The sequence below is a fragment of the Lissotriton helveticus genome, chromosome 11 (assembly GCF_964261635.1).
Source record: "Lissotriton helveticus chromosome 11, aLisHel1.1, whole genome shotgun sequence".
In the NCBI taxonomy this organism is placed as follows: domain Eukaryota; kingdom Metazoa; phylum Chordata; class Amphibia; order Caudata; family Salamandridae; genus Lissotriton; species Lissotriton helveticus.
In genome coordinates, this window is record NC_136072.1 from 843,019,558 (window position 1) to 843,043,810 (window position 24,253).

Here is a 24,253-nt window from a genome sequence, read left to right on the forward strand (position 1 = left end):
GAACGAATATCGCTAAAATACTGACTGTATTATCCCGCTAGCACAGACCCATGCTCACACGTACACGACAGCCATTTTAGGTACCATGGTCTCCCTGTTCACGATCGCTCATCAGCGCCACTTCCCTGACCTTGCGAGCATCCCCCATGCACCCTGACTGCCCCCGCTCTCTCATGCACAAGTCAGGAGCCCTCCCCTCCCGCATGACTCTGTCCCTAAGAATCGCACCCCACGCCTGACCAACACCTCCTGTCCCTCCATGAATACCCCATCTTTGATAACCTCTTCCTCTGAGCCTAAACGTCAGCACTGACCGCTGGTCATCCTTTAGCCCGAGGATACAGTTTATTGCCCACTACTGTATGCACCCGTCCCTCCTGAAAGAGGCCACTATTGATTATGACATCCCCACCCCCGGAGATTCGATCAGGCGCACACATTCCAAAGAGATCGGCAGAACACTCAGCTGCGTGATAGCCCCTCCCAATCAATGAGGGGAAAGGGTCTCTACTGTTGTCATGTGTTGGAATGGACTGGAACTGGGGGGTGGCAGGGATATCGTTCTGATGTCATTCTCATGCTCCATAAATGCCCTTATTGTAATAAAAGGCGTCCACATGTCTTGAACCTGTGTATAAAAGATGAAGCCCCAGAGAACCTTGTTAGAGCACCTCCCGAAGACACTACGCGAGTGTCCCAAAGGACAGGCTCTCCTCATGAGTAATAAACTCTGTTCTTGTTTTCCTACTTCCAGTGCCCGTCTCTTTATTTGGTAATCATTCAGGATGGAAACGAAGAGTCGCCCTGCGCCAGCAGCCTGGGCATCCGGGGCGTTATGGGCTGACTTTTCTACAATTGGCGCCCAACGTGGGGCCCATCAGCGACATAAGGTCCGGTAAGAGAGGTCCAGACGATGGGGTGAACATCTAAATGATTGGAGTATACCTGCCTTGAGAGGGCCCTCGTCCGGCTGCCGATTGAATGAACTTCACCGATTCCGAACGGACCTCTCTCAAGTGACCTGTTGTCCTGACTGGGATCCCACAGGAATGCTGCGGTAAAAACATGGAGAAAAGAGACCGATTGGGCGCTGGAAAAAGGAAAGGCAAAGAACTGTCCACATGGTCCGGTCCGGGTAAGGTCGTGACACACGACAAATTGCGACATTGATTGATTGATTGATTGTTTGATAATACTAGTATTACCTATTGATTGCTTCTGGGAGATTCTCTATTTGCAAACAAACACAGAATCACCATACTCTGTTTAGTCTTTGCAGATAGTGAAGGGTAGGCAACGCAAAACTTTAACACGTCGTGCCTATTCTTTTTCTCCCCATTGATTGATTGATTGAATCGAGCATTGAATTGTTCGAAGTTGGTTCTCTTAGGAATCTTCTCTGCCTGCAAACGGGGAAGAATAGCAACATTCTCTCTCCCTTTTGCAGAGAGTGAAGGGTAGGCAACGCAAAACTTTAACACGTCGTACTTATTTCGTTCCTCATTGATTGATTGTTTGCCCGAACATTGACTGTTTGGGAGTTGGTTCTTTTTGGAGGTATTCTCTATTTTTGCAAACGAGCACAGAAGTCGCCATACTCTAGTCTTTGCAAGTAGTGAAGGGTAGGTAATGCGGACCTTTGTCCCCCGTTGTAATCTGTCATACCTACCTACTCCCCACTGACTGATACGCCAGTCTCACTCGGACCATTTACTAGAGGAACGTCATCTGGCCCGACCAGAGAACACCCCTAGTGAAAAGGACACATACACTAATAACTAAGTGATCACTGTAACCTGTTAACAGAAGCTTTAGCATGAAACAACCTGGAAAGAAAGGAATGGGAAAACGAAATCAGTAGGCCACTGATGAACATGAACTTTTATTTAAAATAACGAACAAGAAACGATAACAATACATAATAATAAAACCTATTAATACCCTAGAAACAATAAAATAAGAACGGTAAACTGTAGAAAAAGCAAAGTCAGCAGAACATCCGCCCCCACTCTGGAAGCTTCCAGAATGGGGCAGGGCTGCGGCCACGCCCAGCCAACAGCAACCCATATAAGGCGGGTCCTGCTGCCAACAGTCGGCCAGGAAATCGTAACATAGGGTGGAGCCGGAGGAGAGATAGGGGCCAGCGGGACCCAGCCAGGGGATCGCCTTGACCACACTGGAGAGTTGCAGGGGGGGAATGTCTCCTCGACCCTCCCCTCTCTCCCCCAGTCCGGCCACAACGGCCCTTGAGAGTTGCAGGTAGTCCCGCCACATGCTCCCCCGGTCCGGCCACCAACGGTCAGGGGCCGATGGGATCCGGCTGCAGCCGATAAACCAAGGAACCCGTTCATGGGGCCAGAGCAAAGGGGCGTCCGGCCGACATCCACCGGAAGCCCGGCCCAGAGACGGACGGGACATTTTTTCCTTTTCTCCTCCGTAATAGCAGCAGCAACACGCCAGGCGCCACTTCTTTCTTGTATAATGGCTGCGACAACTCTGGGGGGGGGGGTGTCTTGTACATACCTCCGACCCCCCTCGTCCTCATCGCCTGGTCCGGCCACAACAAATGTCCAGCGAGACGCCGTGGGGTGCGCTGAAGGGGGAGAGACGGTGCGAACAGGCCTCTCCCGCCTCCCCAGGTGGAGGCTTCCCAGCTGCACCCCCAACGCTCCAGGCGCCCGGGAAAAGGGTTCGTCCACTATGGCGATGCCGCGACGCCTCATCCAGCAGGTTGGAGCCCATCCGCTCCTTTGACCCCGCGATTGCTGGCGGCTGCCGAACTCCCAAGATGGCGGTCGACCCGGCAAGAGTGGGCCCAGCATGCAGGTATGGCCTGGTCACTTGTTGACTCCACCATCATAGTTCTCCACAACCTTGAAGATTCTAGAGGAGCCGCGGGAGTCCCCGACTCCCGCAAATACCCCCGATGGGGAATAACTGCCATGATTGCCCACGGAACGATGGAAATGTAGCCGCAGGACGTCGGCGCTCCCATACTGGCGCCAGCCTCAGTTTGAATGACTAGAATCCTGCAGACCACAGTTCGGATCAGTTCCGGTGAAAGCACAGTGTGACCCGGTAGGAACGTTGTTGCCTCCCTCCCCCTTTTTTTTGACTGATGGTTCATACCACCGATCCTTTCTTTTGCCCTTTAACGGAACTTTGGACTACCAAAGGAAGCTCTGGGCCCAACCACGAGTTTTCAGACATTTAGACTATGCCTGATTCTGCCTGACTACACCCAAGATGGCGCCGAAGCAAATGAAACCCTCAACTCTTTATTGTACCCCGATTGCTCAGCCTTGGTGTCATAGGATATGTATGAAGTTTTTAAACTTTTAGATTGATATAGGATGTGTACTGATTGCGAGTTCGAAACAATGGATTGATATAGGATGTATACTGTCAGCTCGAACAATGAATTGATATGAGATGGGTACTGATTGGGTGTTCGGACAACGAAGGACAATGAATTTGCGTAAGATGGGTACCAATTGAACATTCGGACAATGAATTGTTGTTGAGTTTGGCGCATCATGGTTATTGAAAATTCGAAATTTTGATGTTTATAATATTCACTCACGCTAAAGATTCAATATGATTTCATTGCGCTTTTCGCACTTTATGTATGAAATAAACGACCACCGACCCCATTAAAGCTTTTTGCTAATAAAGTATCCTCACATCTACAGTTTCAGCCTGCTCCGTGGCTGGTCCACTGGAGAGTAGGCCTGTATTTATGCACCGACATTCTTATTAAAGAGTTTTGAGAAAGCAACTATAGTTGTCCGTGTAACTTGATAAAGTTTTGAATGAATGATCCCTATTTTTTCGATATAACTAGAATGAAGACGGAATGACTAAGCTCGATTAGATAAAAGGTTGAAAAGTATAGTACGCAGAAATATTGCAAATAGGAAGGGTCAAATTTTAGTTGTGTATTTCTTCCTTTTTATACAGCCATAGGCAACGGCTAAAGATCCTGGTATTTCGCCTATACTTTATATGCTACCTGCATAAGAAAAGTCACGCTAAGGGTCCACCTGAGCTTAAATGCCCCAGTTGGCAGTGACTGCATCCCGTGGAAAATAGACCGAGTATGCAGTAAGTAAAAAGTCTTTCTGGGTTTGTACGCGCGAGTGCGTATCAATGTAGCCTCCTGCTCTCCCCTTCCCTTCTTTTCCCTCTCTCTGCAGGTCACCTCGGAATGCCGACTAATGTACGAAGATGGTGATCCAGCGGACGACGAGACAGGAAAAAGGGTCTGATTATAGTATCTAACCGCGGCAAACCCCGAATAAAGCAAAAAGGAATAATGTACACCCTTGATTATGCATTCTTACGTTTAACTAAGTAGAAAAAGTTTAGGGTATTTCGAGGTAAGGGTTACACAAGTATCCTCCGCCGAGAGGACTAGGGATATTACCAATATTTGAAAACCTACTACCTCCTTTTTTCGCATCCTCATAGGCATATAACTAAAAGCTGCCCCATTGCCCTCCAATTGACACCAACGGTTGTCTCAGCCTGGAAACGCACTTGCTAAAATGACTCGAATAAACCTCCGTGAGCATTAGCCCGACCAGGTTAGTTTATGACCAGTTGCCAACAGCGTAAGTGTGTACAATCAAAGCCACCAGTAAAAGGCAGCCAACGAATAAAAGATAAGAAACAGGTAAAAAGAGCTCAGGACAATAAGTATGCGCAGCATACAGAAAAAGATAATTGTGGCCAATAACTGTTTTATGTTTTGTCTTGGATCTTTGTATGTAATACCGGTACTGTCTTCCCCGTCTGAGTTTGTGTGTACGTGATGTATGGATCTACGTTGTCTCTCCGCGTGTGTTTACGTATTACTTAACCCCTGCTGTTCTGTTGTGTGCGCACTGAATGGACCATTATTGTACACGTCTCTCTCTCTCTCCGCGACATACGTGCACCAAATGGTTCGTTTAGAAGTGCGACTCTCTCTCTCCCTCTCTCTCTCTCTCTCTCTCTCTCCCTCACACTCTCTCTCTCTCTCTCTCTCTCTCACTCTCTCTCCCTCTCTCTCTCTCTCTCTCTCCAAAAAACCACCCCTGTTTTCCTCTTCTTGTATAGTGACGTTGTGCCCCTCTGGCACAAACATAATTGGGTTTCCTCGAACGCCAAGGTGTTCAACAAAATTGACCAAAACCAAAACGATTGTGACTTGCCATATAACTACCTCTCCTTTCTGCAAAACGATGGAACCCGAGTTGGTAATGAAGGAAAGGACAGGTAAGACGACGGATGTCCCCTAATCTGGCCTTTTATAAAGGGAACTATTACGTCAATGGTCTTCTGTTTTAGAAATGCGATCCCCAATGCCCCGATTGCCCCACCCCCTCGCACCTAAGTGCGGATGTCCAGAGTACCCCACTTCTCCCGATCAACCCCAGACCCATGCAGCTACCCACGAAACGTAATTTGAGGACCTCGATTAACGGTCATCCCCCAGGAAAGCCATGTTTTACATCCACCACTCCCCCTTCTTCATGATGATAATACCCCTGCTTGCAAGAATTAGCCGACCCCGAAGGAAGATGTAGTATTGTCGATACTTGGGTTAAAGGGAAGAACGAGTCTCTGCATAAGGACTCGATTTTTTTTGTAATGTAATACATTGTGTACAAAAGCCAAATTTCTCTTATCATATGTCGCGAATGAATACCAAGCCAGCCTATAAATTCAATATGCAATGCCCTTCTCCAGACTCCATTAGTGACGACCTCTGACAGTGACCGATGAACTTATCCCCCACCTACTCAGGAATGGGGAAGGAATTGAGATGTATATCTGTTCTTTCGACCAGTTTTCTAAAACTTGTTTTTCACCCATTCAAAGATACAATCACCGGAGGAGAGGAGCTGGACGTGATGCACAGCCTGGCCACAGATCATGGAGCACGTGTGACGACCAAAGGTGGAGCCGCAGAGCAACGTGACGTGGGACGAGGCATAACTTTCAAACTCAGCAGATGGAGGAATGAAGGGCTGCCTTGAAGCCCTCGACTCGCTGACCCTCTTGTGCCTGAAGTCCCCGTCCCCCTTTTTAGTCCGATTGTTGGGCTTGCCTGCTCATCATCCTTTGCTCCCTTGGTCACTTGGTGTGTTCAAAGATCTGGCCCCACTCCGCCCTCTCTTCCCTCGATTATTCAACAAACTCTTTCTTATAAAAATTGACTATGGACTGGGATTTTGTCACGGAAAAAGAAAGACACGCAGGTGCCCAGCATAAGGCACCCATAAGAAAATGAGTTAGGAAACAGGACTGTGATCTAATAGCAGAGGACTGATCGCACCCTGCAACGTGTATGGACGAATCCGAGCTGGACCTATAGCTCCGCCGCCGGTGCTCAGCAGCACCAACAAAAGAAGACGGACTCTGTTAAAAGACATTGCGACAAAGACCCTCCCCCTTTCCAGAACTTTCTATTCACCCCTTGACTAAATTACTTGTATCAAATTGAATACTTCCCTCAGTCATTTTGTATTGCCTTTTAAGAAATGTTTCATCGGTCACTCATGTGGTTAGGTTTTCTGAAAATTCCCTATAATACTGACAAACCAGAAGGTATCAGAACGTTCTTTCTGTACGTGATGCCACTAGAGAGAAAAATGTGAACTTGGTTTTTATGTATCGGAACATTTTTCCTTGATTCTACACCGACTAAATATTATGCCGATTTCTAAGCTTGTATAAAAGAGCCCAACAGACGTAGATTGACACGCATTGTATTCTGCCTATCACATCGACTGTGTAGAAATTGAACGTGCTTATGTAAAAAGTGGGGACTGTTAAAAATAGCAATATGTATGTACATAAGCGGCGTTCATTTGTGTTCTCAGTGCCCCTTGGTGTAAACAGAACGAATATCGCTAAAATACTGACTGTATTATCCCGCTAGCACAGACCCATGCTCACACGTACACGACAGCCATTTTAGGTACCATGGTCTCCCTGTTCACGATCGCTCATCAGCGCCACTTCCCTGACCTTGCGAGCATCCCCCATGCACCCTGACTGCCCCCGCTCTCTCATGCACAAGTCAGGAGCCCTCCCCTCCCGCATGACTCTGTCCCTAAGAATCGCACCCCACGCCTGACCAACACCTCCTGTCCCTCCATGAATACCCCTCCTTTGATAACCTCTTCCTCTGAGCCTAAACGTCAGCACTGACCGCTGGTCATCCTTTAGCCCGAGGATACAGTTTATTGCCCACTACTGTATGCACTCGTCCCTCCTGAAAGAGGCCACTATTGATTATGACATCCCCACCCCCGGAGATTCGATCAGGCGCACACATTCCAAAGAGATCGGCAGAACACTCAGCTGCGTGATAGCCCCTCCCAATCAATGAGGGGAAAGGGTCTCTACTGTTGTCATGTGTTGGAATGGACTGGAACTGGGGGGTGGCAGGGATATCGTTCTGATGTCATTCTCATGCTCCATAAATGCCCTTATTGTAATAAAAGGCGTCCACATGTCTTGAACCTGTGTATAAAAGATGAAGCCCCAGAGAACCTTGTTAGAGCACCTCCCGAAGACACTACGCGAGTGTCCCAAAGGACAGGCTCTCCTCATCAGTAATAAACTCTGTTCTTGTTTTCCTACTTCCAGTGCCCGTCTCTTTATTTGGTAATCATTCAGGATGGAAACGAAGAGTCGCCCTGCGCCAGCAGCCTGGGCATCCGGGGCGTTATGGGCTGACTTTTCTACAACTGCACCTGCTACACCATTGAAATCATGACCCCAGTGCCTGCAAGATAATACACTTGTGACTGCTCATTTAATGGTTATATATAGCAATATTTGGTGTTTACAGGAGTTCTGACAACTTTTGGCTCCAGTGCGACTGCACCTGCAGCATCTTTGAAATCATGGCCCTAGTGCCTGCTCGATAACTGCACTTGTGACCGCCTGCTATCTAGTAAAGTTTAGAAATAGTCTGTGTTTAGCGGGGTCCCTTGAGCGTTTGGCCCCGGTGCCACTGCCCCTGCTACACCATTCAAATCAAGATCCTTTTAAATGCAAGATAAATGCTTTTCTGTCGGCCTATATAGGTTTTAAATATAGCAAAAGTAGGTGTTTTGAGGAGGTCATGACAAATTTTGAGCCCAGTGCCACTGCACCTGCTGTATCATTAAAATAAAGACCCGGTTGCTTGCAAGATAACTACATTAGTGACTGCCTGTTTAGTAGTAAAACATAGCAATATTTGGCGTTTAGTGGCAGTATGACAAATTTCCCCCCGGTACCACTGCACCTGCTGCACCATTTGAATAAAGCCCCTTTCAACTGCCAGATAACTGCCTGTAGAGTAGTAAAATATAACAATATTAGGTGTTTAGAGGAGTTTAACAACTATTGGGCCTGGTGCCACTGTACCTGCTGCACCATTTAAATCATGACTCTGTAATCTGCAAGGTTACTGCATGTGTGACTGCCTGTTTAGAAGTCAAATATAGCAATATTATGTTTTTATAGGAGTTCTGACAACTTTTGGTCCCTGTGCTACGGCACCTGCTGCACCATTCAAATTATGACCTTGTTGTCGGTAAGGAACTGCACTTGTGGCTGCCTGTTTAGTAGAAAATGTTGCATAGGCCTTGTATATCAACTTTATTTTTTACGTGCAATGTTTGTAACAACATTTAGAATTTGAAAATAATGACCAACTATTTTAAGTTGAGAAAATAAATCCGATAATGCCTACAAAGTGCAAAGAAAGGTACTGAGGCATGAATAGGAAATGCCACAAACGTTCTAAAGGCTATAGCATCTGCTTCACACAACTAAGTAATAAAAGCAAGAATTCCAGCAGCTGTCTGCCTTTCCCGTGGGAAGAGATCTTATCTTCACAGTAAATGGCATTTAAACAGTGTTAACAGCTTTTTTATTTCAGATTTATATAGCACGAACTCTGATGGTATTGGAGCGCTTTACATGAGCACCAGTTACGTAACACAAGGACATAAGTAATTTTTGGTAGGCACGCGGAGATTAATTGATTTGCCCAGAATCACAGGATGTTGAGCCGACGCCAAGGCTCGAGCCTGGTTCTCCAGCTCCAATGGCGGCAGCTCTAACTGTAAGGCTACATCCGACCCCCAGCTTTAGTAGAAGTATCGTAAATGCGTGTAGCCAGGGGAAGTTAACAGAAAAAAAGTTCCACGCAAATGAACACAGTAATTTGGGTTTGAAACTTTCAAGATATGTTAAATACAAGAAATGTCACTGCTGTGCAGGCGAAACCTAAAAAGAGGACTAGAACAAGGGGAACATCAGTGTATAGCTAGAGTATTCTTTGTTTGTGTGAAGCTGATTAATCCGAAAACAGAGCTAACTCCTCATGGAAGCTGCATATATCTGGATTTGGCAGTACTGTACCATATGTGGTAAGGAACAAGTTACTTTCCTGTAACACTAGTTTTCTTGCTTGAAGTGTAGTAGATCAAATGCTGTGCCTTCTTCTGCAGCTTGTGCTGGGTGTGCAGTACAGAAACTTTGTTTTCCCCCATTGCAAACCTGGTGTTTGCATCCGCTAAAAGTAATAGTACTTTGCTACAAAATCTTAACATTGAGTAGAGTATATATTTATATCTTTACTTGGTGCGCACTAAGAAGGTATGTGAGCTGCTTAAACCTTGGCTTTTCCCTTGTCCTACTTGTGTTCTGACACAGGAGCACCTTGTGGGATCTAGAGTAGCCTGGATGGAGTTTTCAGAGTTCTGCTGCGTGGAACTCCGCGAAGTGCAAAAAAATCTCCGCCGCAAGCAGCGGAGTGCGTTGGATAAATGCTGTTCGCGGTCATTTTCAGTGACAAGTGCTTGTCTGCAGTGTGCAATCGTTGCCAACACAGAGCAAGTGGGTGCTGCTCCCCTTCTGCTGCTCGAGTAGATTTTTACTCAAGTGGCAGCCTTCTCAATGCGTACAGTTTCTCAAAGTGAGTGGTTGCCAGCATGTGCAATGAGAAATCTGACCGCCTGCGTTGAGAAATCTCGCCGGGAGGTAGATTTTCCACGTGCCCCAACTTGATGTTGACGATTGCGAACGTCAAAAAATCTCACTGGGAGGTGGATTTTCCTCGCTCACACTCGCCAAGTTGACGACGAACAGGAGAGAGGAAAAAACTCTGCCCCGCGAGTTTTTTGAAACTCCGCAAGCTCCACCCAACGCCAAGTGCGGAAATCTCCGCAAACTCCGCGAGCAAAGCGGAGCGGAGTTCACCGCCCAGACTTAATCTAGAGACACCCATTTTGTGCAAAAACACGTCCTTGTAAAGGCAGTTTGATATACGCTTTCGAAATAGGAACACTCCTCCAAACAAACACACCAACGGTAGCATGATCAACAGCATTTTAAACGCATACATGCTATTCACAAGATTCTATTTTAAACCCCATGTCATATCCTGTTTTGGAATCCATGAAGCAGGCAGGGGTTAGAAGTTGTTTGCCACTGATTTCCTGAACCCGTCCTGCCATAGCTCTGCAAACTGAACACGTACAACTCCTTCTGCACTGGACTCTGAGGGTAGCGAGGGCGAGCATTCACAGACTTCTCAGGGAGGTGGCGTGGGGTTGCTCGAGCTCAGCAGTCATTAATCAACCACCAGAACCAATCATCTCAATTGCCCAGCCCAGTGCATCTCTTTTTTTGGAAAGAAAGTATTTTAATCATACAGTTGATCTAAATACTAGATAAAGCCAACAATGGTGCAAGTCAATTTCCCTTCCTTCTGCTACTCCCTCCTTGATGACCTTCTAGAAGTCAGGAATTACTGGTAATTAACCCCAGCTACAGTATTTTGTTCAGGCACACCTTAAGGATTTCGGGGGGCCTGTGACAAACTTATTTTGGGGGTCCCTGCTCAGAACAGCTTTAAACTTGTGATCCAATTTCAGATGTTTCATGCCCTCTTTAGCCAGATCACTGACAGTGCACAGGCACATTTGTACAAATCGTAAATGTGTTTACATCCTATATACATGGATAGTGGCATGTGTTTTTAATATTGTAACACAGAAGCAGCTCACTGACATTACTGCAAATAATGTGAGGTCCTGTTTTTATCTAAAGGAAAGTTTTTTATGGATGTTGCATGAAACATAAATACAACATTTCTCTGAAAAATGTCTGTAATAAACTCTCATAAATCACCCACATTAAGAATAAATTAAAGTAAAACTGTATTTAAAACAATCTGTTTAAGAATTTTTCAAGGTCATCAGGACAAGACTGTCCACAGAACAGAGAAGCTCCATCTGGGCCCCTCTTGAAAGTCTTGGGTCCTGGGCCAGAGCCCACTTTGCCCGTGCCTTGAAACAGCCAAGTGCATGCTCAGTCTTTTTTAGTCTTACCATCGTCTCAAAACAGATGGCACGTTTAAAGTGCTCGCTCGCCTCCTGCTGTTAGCAGCAGCACTCCAGTGAATCCAGAGAGCTGAAAAGTCTGCTGGAGTGCGTTGCAGGCAAGGTGTGGGCTGCAACTATCAGCAGGCTCACCAGACCTGTTTCTGTGGTGGCAGCACTGGGACAGGTGGAGGTGAGGGCCTAGTTATGGTAGTCTTCAGATGTTGTGGTGAAGTAACCCCTCACCTGGGCAGAGGGCAGATGCAGTCCGGGTTGGGCAGTGCATGGTCACAGTCATTGTGGTGCCCATTAGATGAAAGGTGGTAGATGTAGCCCTCATCAGGCCTACTGCAATCACACAGTTGCACCCCCCTTCCTGGGCTATGGCTAAGACGCTCTTCAAGCCCTCATCTGGGCCTATGGCAATCACACATTTGCAGCCCTGACTGGGCTCTTGGCCAATGCACAGCTGCAGCCCTCAATCAGGCAGAAATCAATCAAACAGTTACTGCCCCAACTGGCCTGAAAATGAGCATAGATTTCTTGTTCCACTAGTAATCGGGATGAAAGATCTATTCCGCAGGTCATGTGGCTCCTCCATGGTTTGCTCTTGTATAGTCTGCTCTCACTGGACATCCCACAGCAACAATGCAAGCACAGGGACCGTCTCCTTCTGAACAGTCTCTCCTCCTGCAGGGCCAGGCAGACTCCCTCCCTCTCATCTTAGTAGGCAGATGGACTTCTAGATGTGCTGGGGCAGATCCACAGCATTTTCAGTAGAACATATGGACTTCAGGTGAAGTCCCTTTACCACTGTGAGACTGGCTGTCAAACAGGGACTAGCCCTGGCTGCACTGCAGACCTTAAAGTCCTCTGTGAGGCACTCCCTTCCTTAGTGATAAAGGACTTGGAACTGAATCCAAATGGAAGGTTTGAGGCCCACTTTTATAAACAACTTCTAGACAGAGTATATGGATCCACTGTTCATACTGTGGAACTGTTTTGGGTGGGTCTTCCTACAAGTGTCCTTTTCAGACTGCTTTCCAGGCACAGCCCTTGTGTTGCTTCTCAGAAGAGGTACCACTGGGATGGTCTCCAATCTGGAACACCCACAACAGAGGCACAACAAGGTGTGAGGCCTCAGCACCAACCTGTTATCAACCCAACTGAAGGAATAATCAGGGACAGACAAACAATAGGCCTCACTTAGAAACTTTCTGGACTCTCACAACAGAGTCTGTGATACCATCACTTTCCCCTATCATCCAACAGATGGCAACTCAGGACATTAATTTCGATGGAACCAAATCCTGAATCTATCAAGATCAGATTTAGTGAATGTAAGGAAAAAAATGCTCTCGATGTCGTCCAACTGCTTACATCTAAACAGTAGAAAGACAGCGATCCTGCTTTTTGGTAAGGCCCATACCTTATGACCAGAGGACTATGGGCCCCAGAACTGGGGACGACTCCCATCCCTGAACAGGCATTTCAATGCAATAGGTCTCGCATTTACTAAACTCTTGAAAATGAGAGACCTATTATATTGCAAATGATTGGTTGCAAAAGCGCCCGTGCAGCACCTTTACTTTAATGGCCGCCGTGCCCCTTTCCTTAGACGCAGCTTGTCTAAAGAAAGGGGCGTGGCCACCATTAACGTGAAAGCACCACATGGGGTACTTTTACAAACAAAAGTTAAAAAAATAGAAAAACAAACATGCAGCCACTTTCGGCGCCGCAAATAAACCAAAAGTACGGCCGCCACTGTGGCGTGCCGTGCTATGGAAACAATAAATAAAACCCTACGAAAGAGCTTGTCACCCAAGTAGGCTGAAAAAAGCATTAACCAAAATAGTGCTTAGAGGCTGTAATTTAAGCCTACCGAGCAACAACACAGGTAACAGGGGGTGTCGCCATGGGAGGTTACAAACGAAGACAAGGCAGTACTGAGGAGGGACTACCAAGCCTATTAACGAATCAGAAGCTAGCATTTACCAACGACACTGATACAAGCCAATGAAAAATATGGGCGGGGAATGGGCAGGGCTTCAAGTCCATACTCCAATACAACATGCCTCACAGAGCAGCGCATGCGCTGCCCAGGTTCAAACTAAAAGCTAGTAAGAAACTTTGGTTTCCTGATAGATGACAACCTTTCTTTGAAAGATCAAGTTCACTCCACCTCTGGTACCTGTTTCAGAATCATGTGCCTATTTAGAAAGGCTTTCCAATGGCTGCCCCGCCAGACAAGAAAATACCTTACTCAAGAACTCACTGTAAGCCACCTAGAGTATGGCAATGCTCTTATGGTAGCAGTAAATTAAGTTTTCCTAGCTAAACTTCAAATGGTGCAGAATACTGCAGCTCGCCTTGAATGCAACTTTTCGCCTACATCCCCTCGGGGGCCTAAACTCTAATTTCAGCATTGGCTACCACTTAAAAAGAATGCCCTCTTCAAACTCCTCTGCCTAGTGAACAAGTTGCTTTCTGGAAACCTGTCCCTTCTACCTACAAAACAAGCTGCAGCCCTGCCTACCTGCACAGCCTAATGCCCAGTGGGCACTCTCTGCTACGCCCTCGCTGCATAGATATGGGGGTAGATCATTCTCATACCTAGCTCCCCACCACTGGAATGGACTACCTGTACATATACAATTTTGCCCTAACTTAACCTTATTCAAAAAACTTCTTAAAACCTGGCTCTTCTCATTCTTCCATTTCTCTCCTGCTGAGATACCCTCTCAGGGGTGATTTGTTTAGCGCTATATAAACTTTAATAACATAACAAATTAGCATGCTGCTGAGAGGGAGACTTCACCTCCGCTCGTGCCGATCGGCTAATACTAGAGATGCGACGGGCCATTGAGCCATACCAGATCAATCGGAGGAATCCCTGCTTTGATCTTTTAACTGTCCTTCCCTTCCTGTCTTGAGAAAGACCCGCCGCGACCACCCACAGGGGCGCATTAGGGTCGAAACGTCGACGCATCCATAGGTTCAGAATCACCAGGATCCCCACAGAAACCATAGGAATCCCTGGTTGAGATCAAACCAACTTCTGGCCAAACTTGAACTGTACCTGTATATATATGTGTATAGATTTATTTCCCAACACTGCATATACCATCACATTCATTGAGCACTTCTTCACAAAAAAGTCACAAATTTGCACACCTGTATGACAGTCTTACCATGTATTTAAAATCTATCCATGAATGAAGTAATTCGGATTTATATGGAAGCAACCCTGTGTTCATTTATATAATACAATGCTTTGATCTTATGACTTTGTTTTTTGGTGTTTGAGCATTTATTTCTCTAAAAACGCAAGTCCTTGTTTCCGAGAGCTGATTTGTTTTCATTTGCATCCATGAGCATCATTCAAATAATCTGTCTTACCCAACAGAACCAATCTTTTGTTAAACTATTAAATACCCAGGTTCTGTAAATCCTTATTTTAGTCAGGCCTCTTCAGCAGGGCCTGATTATGTTCAGTGATTGATTCTGCTTTATAACACATGGTGGAGCACAGAGGTGAAGAATTGAAGGCCTGTTGTGTTTAACTCTTGCATAAAAGTTGATGTTAACTCAATATTGGAGCATATAAACAAAATGTTTCACAATGCATTTAAATAGTAGAAAATTAGAATGAAGAGTTGACAATGATTGAGTTAACTCTTCATTTGAATTTTCTTCCAATTCAAAGTGTTGACCTTACACACAGCAGACATCTTGATGCAAGATACCGCATACTTTTAACTGAAAAAGTTAGCTATTTTTTAAGTTTGGGAAACTTAAAGTGCAGAAAAATGTTCTGGGTTATGGAATATTTTTCTAAACTTTACATTTCTTCCTTTTAAAAAGATGGTATGTTTGTGTTATACATGTAACAGTACCACATATGGTAAAAGGTATGTCCTGTACCATAAGTACATATGGCACAGTCTTACAGTCATCCATACACATGTTCATATATCTCCAAAGACTATGTGACAGTACGGTCATGGTGCCCCAGTCTAAGTATTTTGCTTAAACTATAGTATCTGGCTCTAGCGACAGGAGGCTTAAAGTCAATGAAGCTGGTATTGGGGGTGTCTAGTAACAATGCACAACTTGCTTGACCTTTAGTAGCTCACAATGATTTTCACTGATCAGAAGTATTTTACTTTCAAACATTGCCATCCTGATGGAGCCTCTTTAGTAAAGGTCATGCTGAGACGGTTAGTTCAGGCTGCCCCCTAAGCGAGAGGCTTCTGGGCAGACAACCTTAGCACCCTACTCTACAGGGTGATGTTTTATCTTTCATATACTTGCCCAAATTCGTTTTTCGCTTCTAGTAAAACAGATGTAGTAAAACATATATTGCTTACACATCACATTTATATATATTTTTTATTTCCACAGGAACTGTTATTGATGTGTTTCCCCGTATTGTTTTCTTATAATCCGCTCTGAAGACTATCTTAGTGAGAAAGAATGGTGATAGTGCCACTGTGCATAGACAAACCTCGTATAAGAAGCACCCATCAGGTAGGGAGATCAGCCAGTTTTGAGCTCATTGGATTTACTCTTAAAGTGGAGATGATCAGATTCATTCAGAGTACAACAATGACTAATGATCTACAGCTTTCTGGTACTTGTTAAAAGGTACTTCATTGAAAGCTATACCAGTGGTGGCGGGTACTTCAAGCAGGAGGGTGGTGGGAAGTCCACATGTGCACATACACTCAATTATTTACATGCACACTCAGTCACACCCCATGCATTCGCTAGTGTGCACACATACACCCACCCTTCAAAAGCACACATGTATACACACACCGATTTACAGCACGCACTTACAAATAGACATACATTCATTCATACACATGTGCATTCATGCATGAAATATTAACATAAATTACAGCTGCAGCACAGATCTTGGCCTTCAGGTACCTGCAGGATTGGGATTGCTGCCTCCTCTCACTGGCTCACTTTAGGTCAGCCAATGAGAGGAGGCGGAAGTCCCTCACTCGTCACAGAATGGGATGGGGTCAATGAGACTTCTGACCCCAGCACACTCTGTGACGAGGCATCAGTGATTGACACTCAGCCCTGGGCACTTCAGTGGCTTGAACTGAAGCACCCAGATCTGAGGTTTTCAGTGACACTCCCCCTCGTCATGAGGGGTAGGTCCTACACTTTGTCAGGCTGAAGAGGTCATGCCCACAGGAGCTGGACATCTTTAGTCCAGCAAAGTTCAGCTCAGGCAGTCAAGTGCCTGCTCATTTAGTGCAATAAAGCACCTGCCTGCCTGACCTGAACATAAAGAGTGTTTGTTAGGCTGACCTTTGCACAGTCGAACATCACTCTTCATTTCAGCCAAAAGGAGGGGTGGGGGTGGTACCTCCACTGTTAATTTTATTTATTTATTTATTTATTTTAAAGTTTTATAGAGCGCAAACTTGACCCGTGAGGGTATCAGAGCGCTTTACAGATTCAATAGAGTAATACAAGGTTACGGCAGGACATAAAAAAACAAAAACAGGAAAAAAGAAGGAAAATCAGTACATCAGAGAAGTTACAGAAACAGTTAAGAACGGGCTGCTGCTGAGCTTTCCCATCTTACTCATGAAACTACTGGAAAGAAAACCTACACCTTATTATTTGCCCCAAAAATATTTTTTTTCCTGATAACATACTGTCAATAAAACTTTAGGCACAGTGCATACACTTACCTTCCTCATTACTGCAGTCCATCGTAGAAATATCAAGGTAGGTCTTTTGATGCAACACTGGCATTAGCTGAGACATCATCATCGGGTTACTGAAGAGTCCCTGCTTCAAACTCTCAATCAAGATTTCAACTGCTTTTGAACATTCAGTGTCACTGGTGGATTTACTGGCAATTAGGACCTAAAGTGCGGTGGAGAAGAGGATGAAGTAGTGAAAGTCAGAACAACTGAAATTACATATTATGATAAGAAGTAAAAATGTTCCTGTTTTGGCCAGTGGTTACAAAACGTTCACTGGCTAGGGGTTGGTACCACCCAAGCCATCTGGAGGTAGCTGACTTCCAACAATGTCTTTCACTAACTTGTCCGCTCCCGAAGAAGATCAGAATTGAGTGCAAAGTGGTGCACCACTCAGCATCATGGCATGAAGCTTTAATTCATTAACTCTAGAAATATTTCCACATTATTCCCTTTCCCACACCCACTTCATATCTATTCTAATAGCATGCTTCTTCACCAAGGGCCTGATTCACAAATGAGCTCAGCAGGATTTGAAAAGGGATTTATGATTATACATTCTACATTCTTAATCACATCACTGGGATCGGTAGAATATTAGAATCTTAAGAGTGCCCCTAAGCCGGTGGAAAATCCACAACAGTGATTTTCTACCATGTTCATAAAGTGGTAGGGAAGCTTGAGGGGGAGGGCGTCTGCAGAGGTGTGGCCATGCAAAATGATAAAGACATCCATAATTGTATAGGTGTATTATCTTGCATGGCCATTCCCACTATGGAAGCATTTGTGATTTTACTAACAATGAGGTTACTGGGTGGCGACTGGATGGGGACATCTCCAAATTTCATTGGGGCATAGAAGGGGCTTCTCGAAAAAGGTACAACATTTTCCTTGTGGAGGAAACAAAGAAAGAAACTCATAGGACCATCTGCCCTGAAAACACCATGCCTGATAAAAGAGGGACGATGAGTAGACGGAGAAGCTGCACAAGAACACTTGAAAATGATGACAGTTGTAGGTTTCACAGAGTGCTCCATATGATTTTATACAACCAACGACCAGGTTATCTACTTGTATTCATCTCTACCTTTCTAAAGCACTCTCACTCTTGGTCTCCCAGAACAGTGCTATTACTGGAGGAAAGGGACCAATTCCCAAGCTCACTTTCAGACTGATCTGCAAAATAAAATATATACTAGGCGAATTACAACTACTCGATTTTGCCCTCAACCTTGATCCTATATTTCATAACTCAGCAGACCCCCAATGAGCCCTACATACATTACAGACTTGCCAACTCATTACCCTCTCAACTATCATGAATTCTTATAACTTAATAAAATCCAATCCAAATTGGATCAACACCCAAGCATATTTTGATTCCTACTAATCTCATTTAACTCTTGCTAAACGGCATGCTATTGGATCCAGCTCCCGGATCCTACAACAACCTCCCGTCACATCAGCTCAGCAAGGTTCTTCCAAAAAAAGTCAGTTATCCTTGCTCTTTAGAAACAAGGATTGATCACTGACCGCATCATCACACCAAAACAACCTGGCCATACATCTGGAAGCACATGATGAAAAGACAAAGTAACCAAACGCTTCTACATATTTATTATAGTGTAACACATTTATCACAAAGAACCTTTAAATTCTGAACAAAAATGTATCAAACCTTACCTGAAAAGTAATTTGAAAAAAAATGAATTGCTCAATATTGTCAAAACACTTCTAACTGTAGATGCCTAATTCTGCAGCTAGATCTGTGTTCAATCCTGTGTATCCTTACAAAGTACTTCTCTGAAAAAGTTCCACATAAAAGCCAAGGCGTACATCAACACAACATAACTTTTCCCATGCACTAATAATATCCTAATCCAGTGGTTTTCAAACTGAAGGGTGTCATCCTCCCCCCCCTGCAAAAATGTGGCAGGATGTTGTTGGTGTGGATGTGCGGTACGGTGAGAGCAGCGTTAGATTGAATGACTCGAGCCCACGCTGAGTGCCCAGCTGCACCTGGTCCACTGTGTAACAGGCTCTATTTGGGATGTAAGACCGGTCTGAGAATAGTGAAAGAAGAGGGCTAATGTCCACACTCCAACTTACTTTTTAACTGCGATTTTTGAATGTCTTTATGGAGAATGTGTCAGAAGTAAAAGGCAGCAAGGATTGACACACACTGGCCACCAGGTCTAGTCACTTCACAAGCAGGCCAAGAGATAACTCAAGAAAGTGAAGACAATGTCTGTGTGATGCCAGGAAAACAAACAAGGAGATGTGTCATCATGTCTTCGGCAGAAGTATGTTTTTCAATAGAATAGAATTTACCACGTATACAGGTGTCTATGAGTGTACGTATTAACTCTTTACATAAAACATGATTCGATCTGAATTGTTTTGTGGCATTTACTAATATCACTACCCAACTTTATGACTTTTATTTTACTTAACATTCTCAAAAACATGAAGGTCTGCAGAGATTAAAACGTATCCTAAGCATGTAACATGCAAATGTTTGCAGCAGACGCATACACACTGAACTATTTTCCAGGATCGGGACCTGTTACTTGCAAGGTATAATAGGATCCCGTCAACAGCCAAGTGCCGATTGAACTATTTTGCAGGATGCACCCAATACTAGGCATACATTACATTATCATTGCTACTTAGCTGGCCTTAGTAACAATGCTAGTGAAGCTTTCATTCTTCAACGCACACACAAGCATACCATTCATATGCAGAACACTAAACCAACATTCATGTACATCGGCATCCTATCCAGAAACAGCATGTGGATAAAACAACCACACACAAAACGCACAGAAGTAAGCATAAATAACAAGGAAACCCTGGTAAAGCATACTTAACAATGAACGACTGGCAAAGCCATCTATCGCCACCACGTGGACACAATAACCATGCAAACAGCACCAGCCACAAAAACAACATGCATGTGCACCAGAGGGTCATGAAGATGTCCAGACGTAACTGGAGCATAACCTTAACTAAAAATTATAGCACAGCCACAGCAATACAAGTAAAACATAATGTATCCCACAGAAAATCTACTCCCACCTTTACCTTTCTTTCCCAGTGGAATATTACACACTCCTCAGTAACACGATGCACTTTCTTGTAGCAAACATAGTATGTCAAAGCTTCTGAAAAACTATTGTGGCACATGATACCACCAAAGACTTTGGCTAAGGATAAACCCATGATATTCATATAAAGAGTTAACAACATGAAAATAAAACGTGTGTTATATAAAACAGATATATAAAAAAATGACAGTATAATTTATTTTTCCTTGCATGGTGCATCATCATGAAAACCCATTCACAGATCCACAAGGGCATGGAAGCGCTATGGATCAGGCCACATATCGTTACCAGAAGATCTACCAGACGGATACAAACTCAGACCTTCCTGAGCCACATGCTACAGGTCCAGATGAACACTAAATCCCTTTCAAAGATTAAACTACATAAAATTCATCCTCTGGTGATAGTGCACACGGTATGACACATGCACACTGCAAGGAACTGAAGTCCCGCCAGACTGCGGGTAGACATTGTAGGAGCAATAGATGTAACTGGAAGTCAGGCAGGTGCACACCCTAAGTCAGGCAATACACACCCAATCAAGCAGCGAAAAGGCAGCCACTGAGTCAAGAAAAAGTGTATGTGAAACATGAAGGATGCCATGGGCAAACGTGACTCCAAACACAAATGATCAGACTAGTCCAACAAGAAAACACCTCTGAGGTCGTTTGGGAGCCGGGTTTGTGCTGCATGATGGAGCTTAGTGGTGGCAGTGGGCAGTCACCAGTAACATACAATGTGCAGTTGCGGGAGCTCTCAAACACCCCGAGGGCGCAAGATGCCCATGATTTTAACAAAAGAGTTATTTTAAGAGGATTACTTTCTTCTACTAGGAAGTCGGCTTTTTGAACACTGCAACATCATCACACGGCTTCCGAGGATCCTCATCGATATATTAAAAATGCTACAAATGAAAGCAGTTAGGACATATTTGAACCTTTACAAACACATCCACATTAAATAATCTACTAAATCACTCCTATGGCTCATAATAAACTGGGAGATAATCATATTTCCCGGTTTCACAACTCAGCACTTGATACTAAACCACAAGAGTGTGCTATGGTAGCTTCCACTTATTTTCTTTTCAGGTTGCACCAACTAAATTGTGATTTTTCATGAGATTTCTGATGTTTGCGATTGGTTATTAATCATAAACATGTCTTTGTTTTGTCTTTGTTTATGAACAGTGTATAGCTTGTGATAATTTACTCATCACAACATTTACTATTAAGTGTAACTTGGATGATAAATGTTGCATCTACATTTCTTTGTGATATTTTTTTACAAGAGATATTTTTAAGAACATGCCGGTATTTCTACTAATTTAGAGATGCAGAACTGCATGTGTTGTACAAGGTTTAGGTGCCCTATATAACATTCTATTTTTCAGTGAGTTATCGGTGTTTTATTGATTGTGTGCTTCTAACTTTTGTGACCCATTTTAGTATAGGTACATGGAGGTGTTAATGTGACCAGCCAAAGCTGGACATCATCTTTTTTAGGTCTCGGGCCTAGCGTCACACTGCAGTGTGGGCGGAGCCCGAGATTTAATGACTTCAACAGTGTGCTTTATTCCGCCTCTCTCTTCCATTGGCTAGCTTCGTAAATGGAGGCTAGCCATTGGAAGAGAGGTGTGTCAATTACTATTTTCCCCGCCTAGATGCGATCCGCGGGCGTTTGTCTCTTTTTTTAAGTCCCGCCCCCACACCCTCCCTCTCGCCGAGGTCCCATACTCTTTTCCCCAGCTTGATGTGATCCATGTGTGTTGCGTCTGTCTCTCGCCTTCAGCTCTTTCTGGAGCTGCTCGGCTCCGCTCGCTTCCCTTTGCCCGCAGCCCTCCTCCGTCCTGCTCTCGCCCCCTCTGCCCGCAGCCCTCCTCCGTCCTGCTCTCGCCCCCCTGCATCCCTCCTCCGTCCCGCTCTCGGCCAGACCGCCTCTTGAATGATATCTGTTGTCCCACAAAGTTGTTATGTGAAGGATTTTCAAAGGTACATCATCAGCCAGTTTCGTGTCTTTGGCTTCATTGTGCATGATTTCAAGAATCATGTTGTTCTTCTTGTCAGAGTGCAAGTGTTTCCTTTGCTACTCAGATTTCTCCATATGTGGAAGAAATTACACTACGGAGGCAAGCACATGCTACGAGGGGCGGAGTATAACACTGAGATCGGATCGGCGAGGTCCACAGCCCTTTTCCAGCTTTCTGGACCCCAGCCGTCCAGCAAACAGCCCGTAAATTGACCCGCGACGCTAATTAGCTGCGAGAAGGGGGGGGAGGGACGACCCAGCTGGGGGCCAGCGGTTGCTCCCGAAGAGAGCAACACACCACCCAGAGGAGAGAGGGGGAAGAAAAAATCCGCACTGGGGCTACACCCCCGTTAGTTTGCAGTGATTGTGAAAGAGTGAACTCCCTGTTGCTAGACGAGAATTCACGAGACTCGAGAGAACATGCAACTATGCACTTTGTGACAGTCGGCAGCGGTTGTTAGTTGTGGCGAGGAAGCAGTAAAAAAAACATTGCCACTAGTGGGTCCCGCACCAAGCATCCAACCCCCTCGGCACCCTTGAGGTTCTCTCAACAGCCCCCCACCTGCTAAAGGGGGGGGGAAGTATTTTCAGCGCTGCGTTGATACCACCTTTAGCCTCACCTTCTCGGGCCGTCTCCGGCACACCACCTCTTGCGAGGCAAGACAGAACTCTTGTTTATTCATTTCATGGGGCGAAGCGACTAAATGCTGAGGTCTTGTTGTATATACTCTCCCCAGCGTTTAAGACACAAGGTGAACTTAATTCTACACATCACCCTGCATTTAAAACAAAATAGGAACGAAGGGCCAGTGGATGGCAGCTGTCAGCGACGTGTCATTTTAAGCAGCGTAGGCATTTAGCACCCAATAAGATGTTCGCCTTCAATCAATGAGATGCACTGAAAATTTCCTGGACGAGACCGAGTGCGACATGAGTCGCTGAAGGAAATGTATTGTTTTAGGATAGAAATCCATTCATAACAGTAATGAAAAGTGAGAAAAAAAGCAAATAAAACGTATGCAAACACGTACACATTATTGGGTGTCCCGTTGTCTGTGTAAAGCGGCACGTGCAGCTAAAAGTGCATCCAGGCACTCAAATAGAATACACATTTCCATATGCCTTAGCAAAAACCTAAAACCTTGCCGTGCCCTCCACTAACTTGGCCTGTCACATGAAGGCACGGAAAATGCCTCTCTGCAAACTCCCAATCAATACAAAATAATCTGCCACAGCCACTCCAATGTAAAGTTTAATGTGTTTGTCAAGCGCCTACATTAAAAGGTATCAAAGTGCTCTGCTGTGCTAAGCCGTGCTTTACAGGATCTGGGAGTTACGTGTCTAGCCCGGGGATTCTCCACCAGAGATCATTGCCTTCCGCGGAATTGCACTAAAGAAAGTGCGACTAGACTACAGCTCCCACAATGCAATTCTTTAGACTTAATGTTAATGATCGAGGACGCGGTCCCAAGGCGGACGCTGGATAAAGCAAGTTGATAGCAATTGGGGCTCCTCCCGCGCGCACATGGTCGAAAGAAAAGCAACTGGGGGTCACGTAGTAACTACGATACGGTTAATTAGCTCAATCGAAGTGCGGATCTTGTAGCGTGAGAGCTCCCCTTTGCATTCGTACGGACCATGTTACATGGATGGTACATTCCTCTTTGATGGGACACAGCGTGTAGATGTGCGCCCTCCCCTTCCGAGCCCTTCATAAATATTTATAGCAGGATGTTTTAATTCCTGTCAGTTGTCCTCTGCCAGTAAACCTGTTTCTAACAAGCATTGGCATTGCCAATAGGTCTCGCCGTTGGGACCGCATGGCAACTCGTTATAAGGTTCTTCGGGTTAAACGTGCGAACCCAGCTCTAAAGCACGAGGTTCTGCTCTGAGAGGCCTTACATTCCCTCCTAGCTCAGCTAGAACCTGCGGTTTAACTGAGCAGTGTGATTATGACATACCCAGCACACTTGTTGATTAGTCGTATAATATGATAAAGAACAGTGATGTT

At 45.0% G+C, this 24,253-nt stretch overlaps 1 protein-coding gene across 2 annotated transcripts in view; it reads right to left on the bottom strand.

The window, feature by feature from the left end:
* TCN2 (transcobalamin 2) overlaps nt 1-24,253 on the bottom strand; it is a 122,829-nt gene that overhangs the window by 15,526 nt on the left and 83,050 nt on the right. For both annotated transcript variants that reach the window (XM_078667069.1, XM_078667070.1), the window contains one exon: nt 17,093-17,270. In XM_078667069.1, coding sequence (XP_078523195.1) covers nt 17,093-17,270 — 178 coding nt within the window. The remainder of the gene's footprint in view (nt 1-17,092; nt 17,271-24,253) is intronic.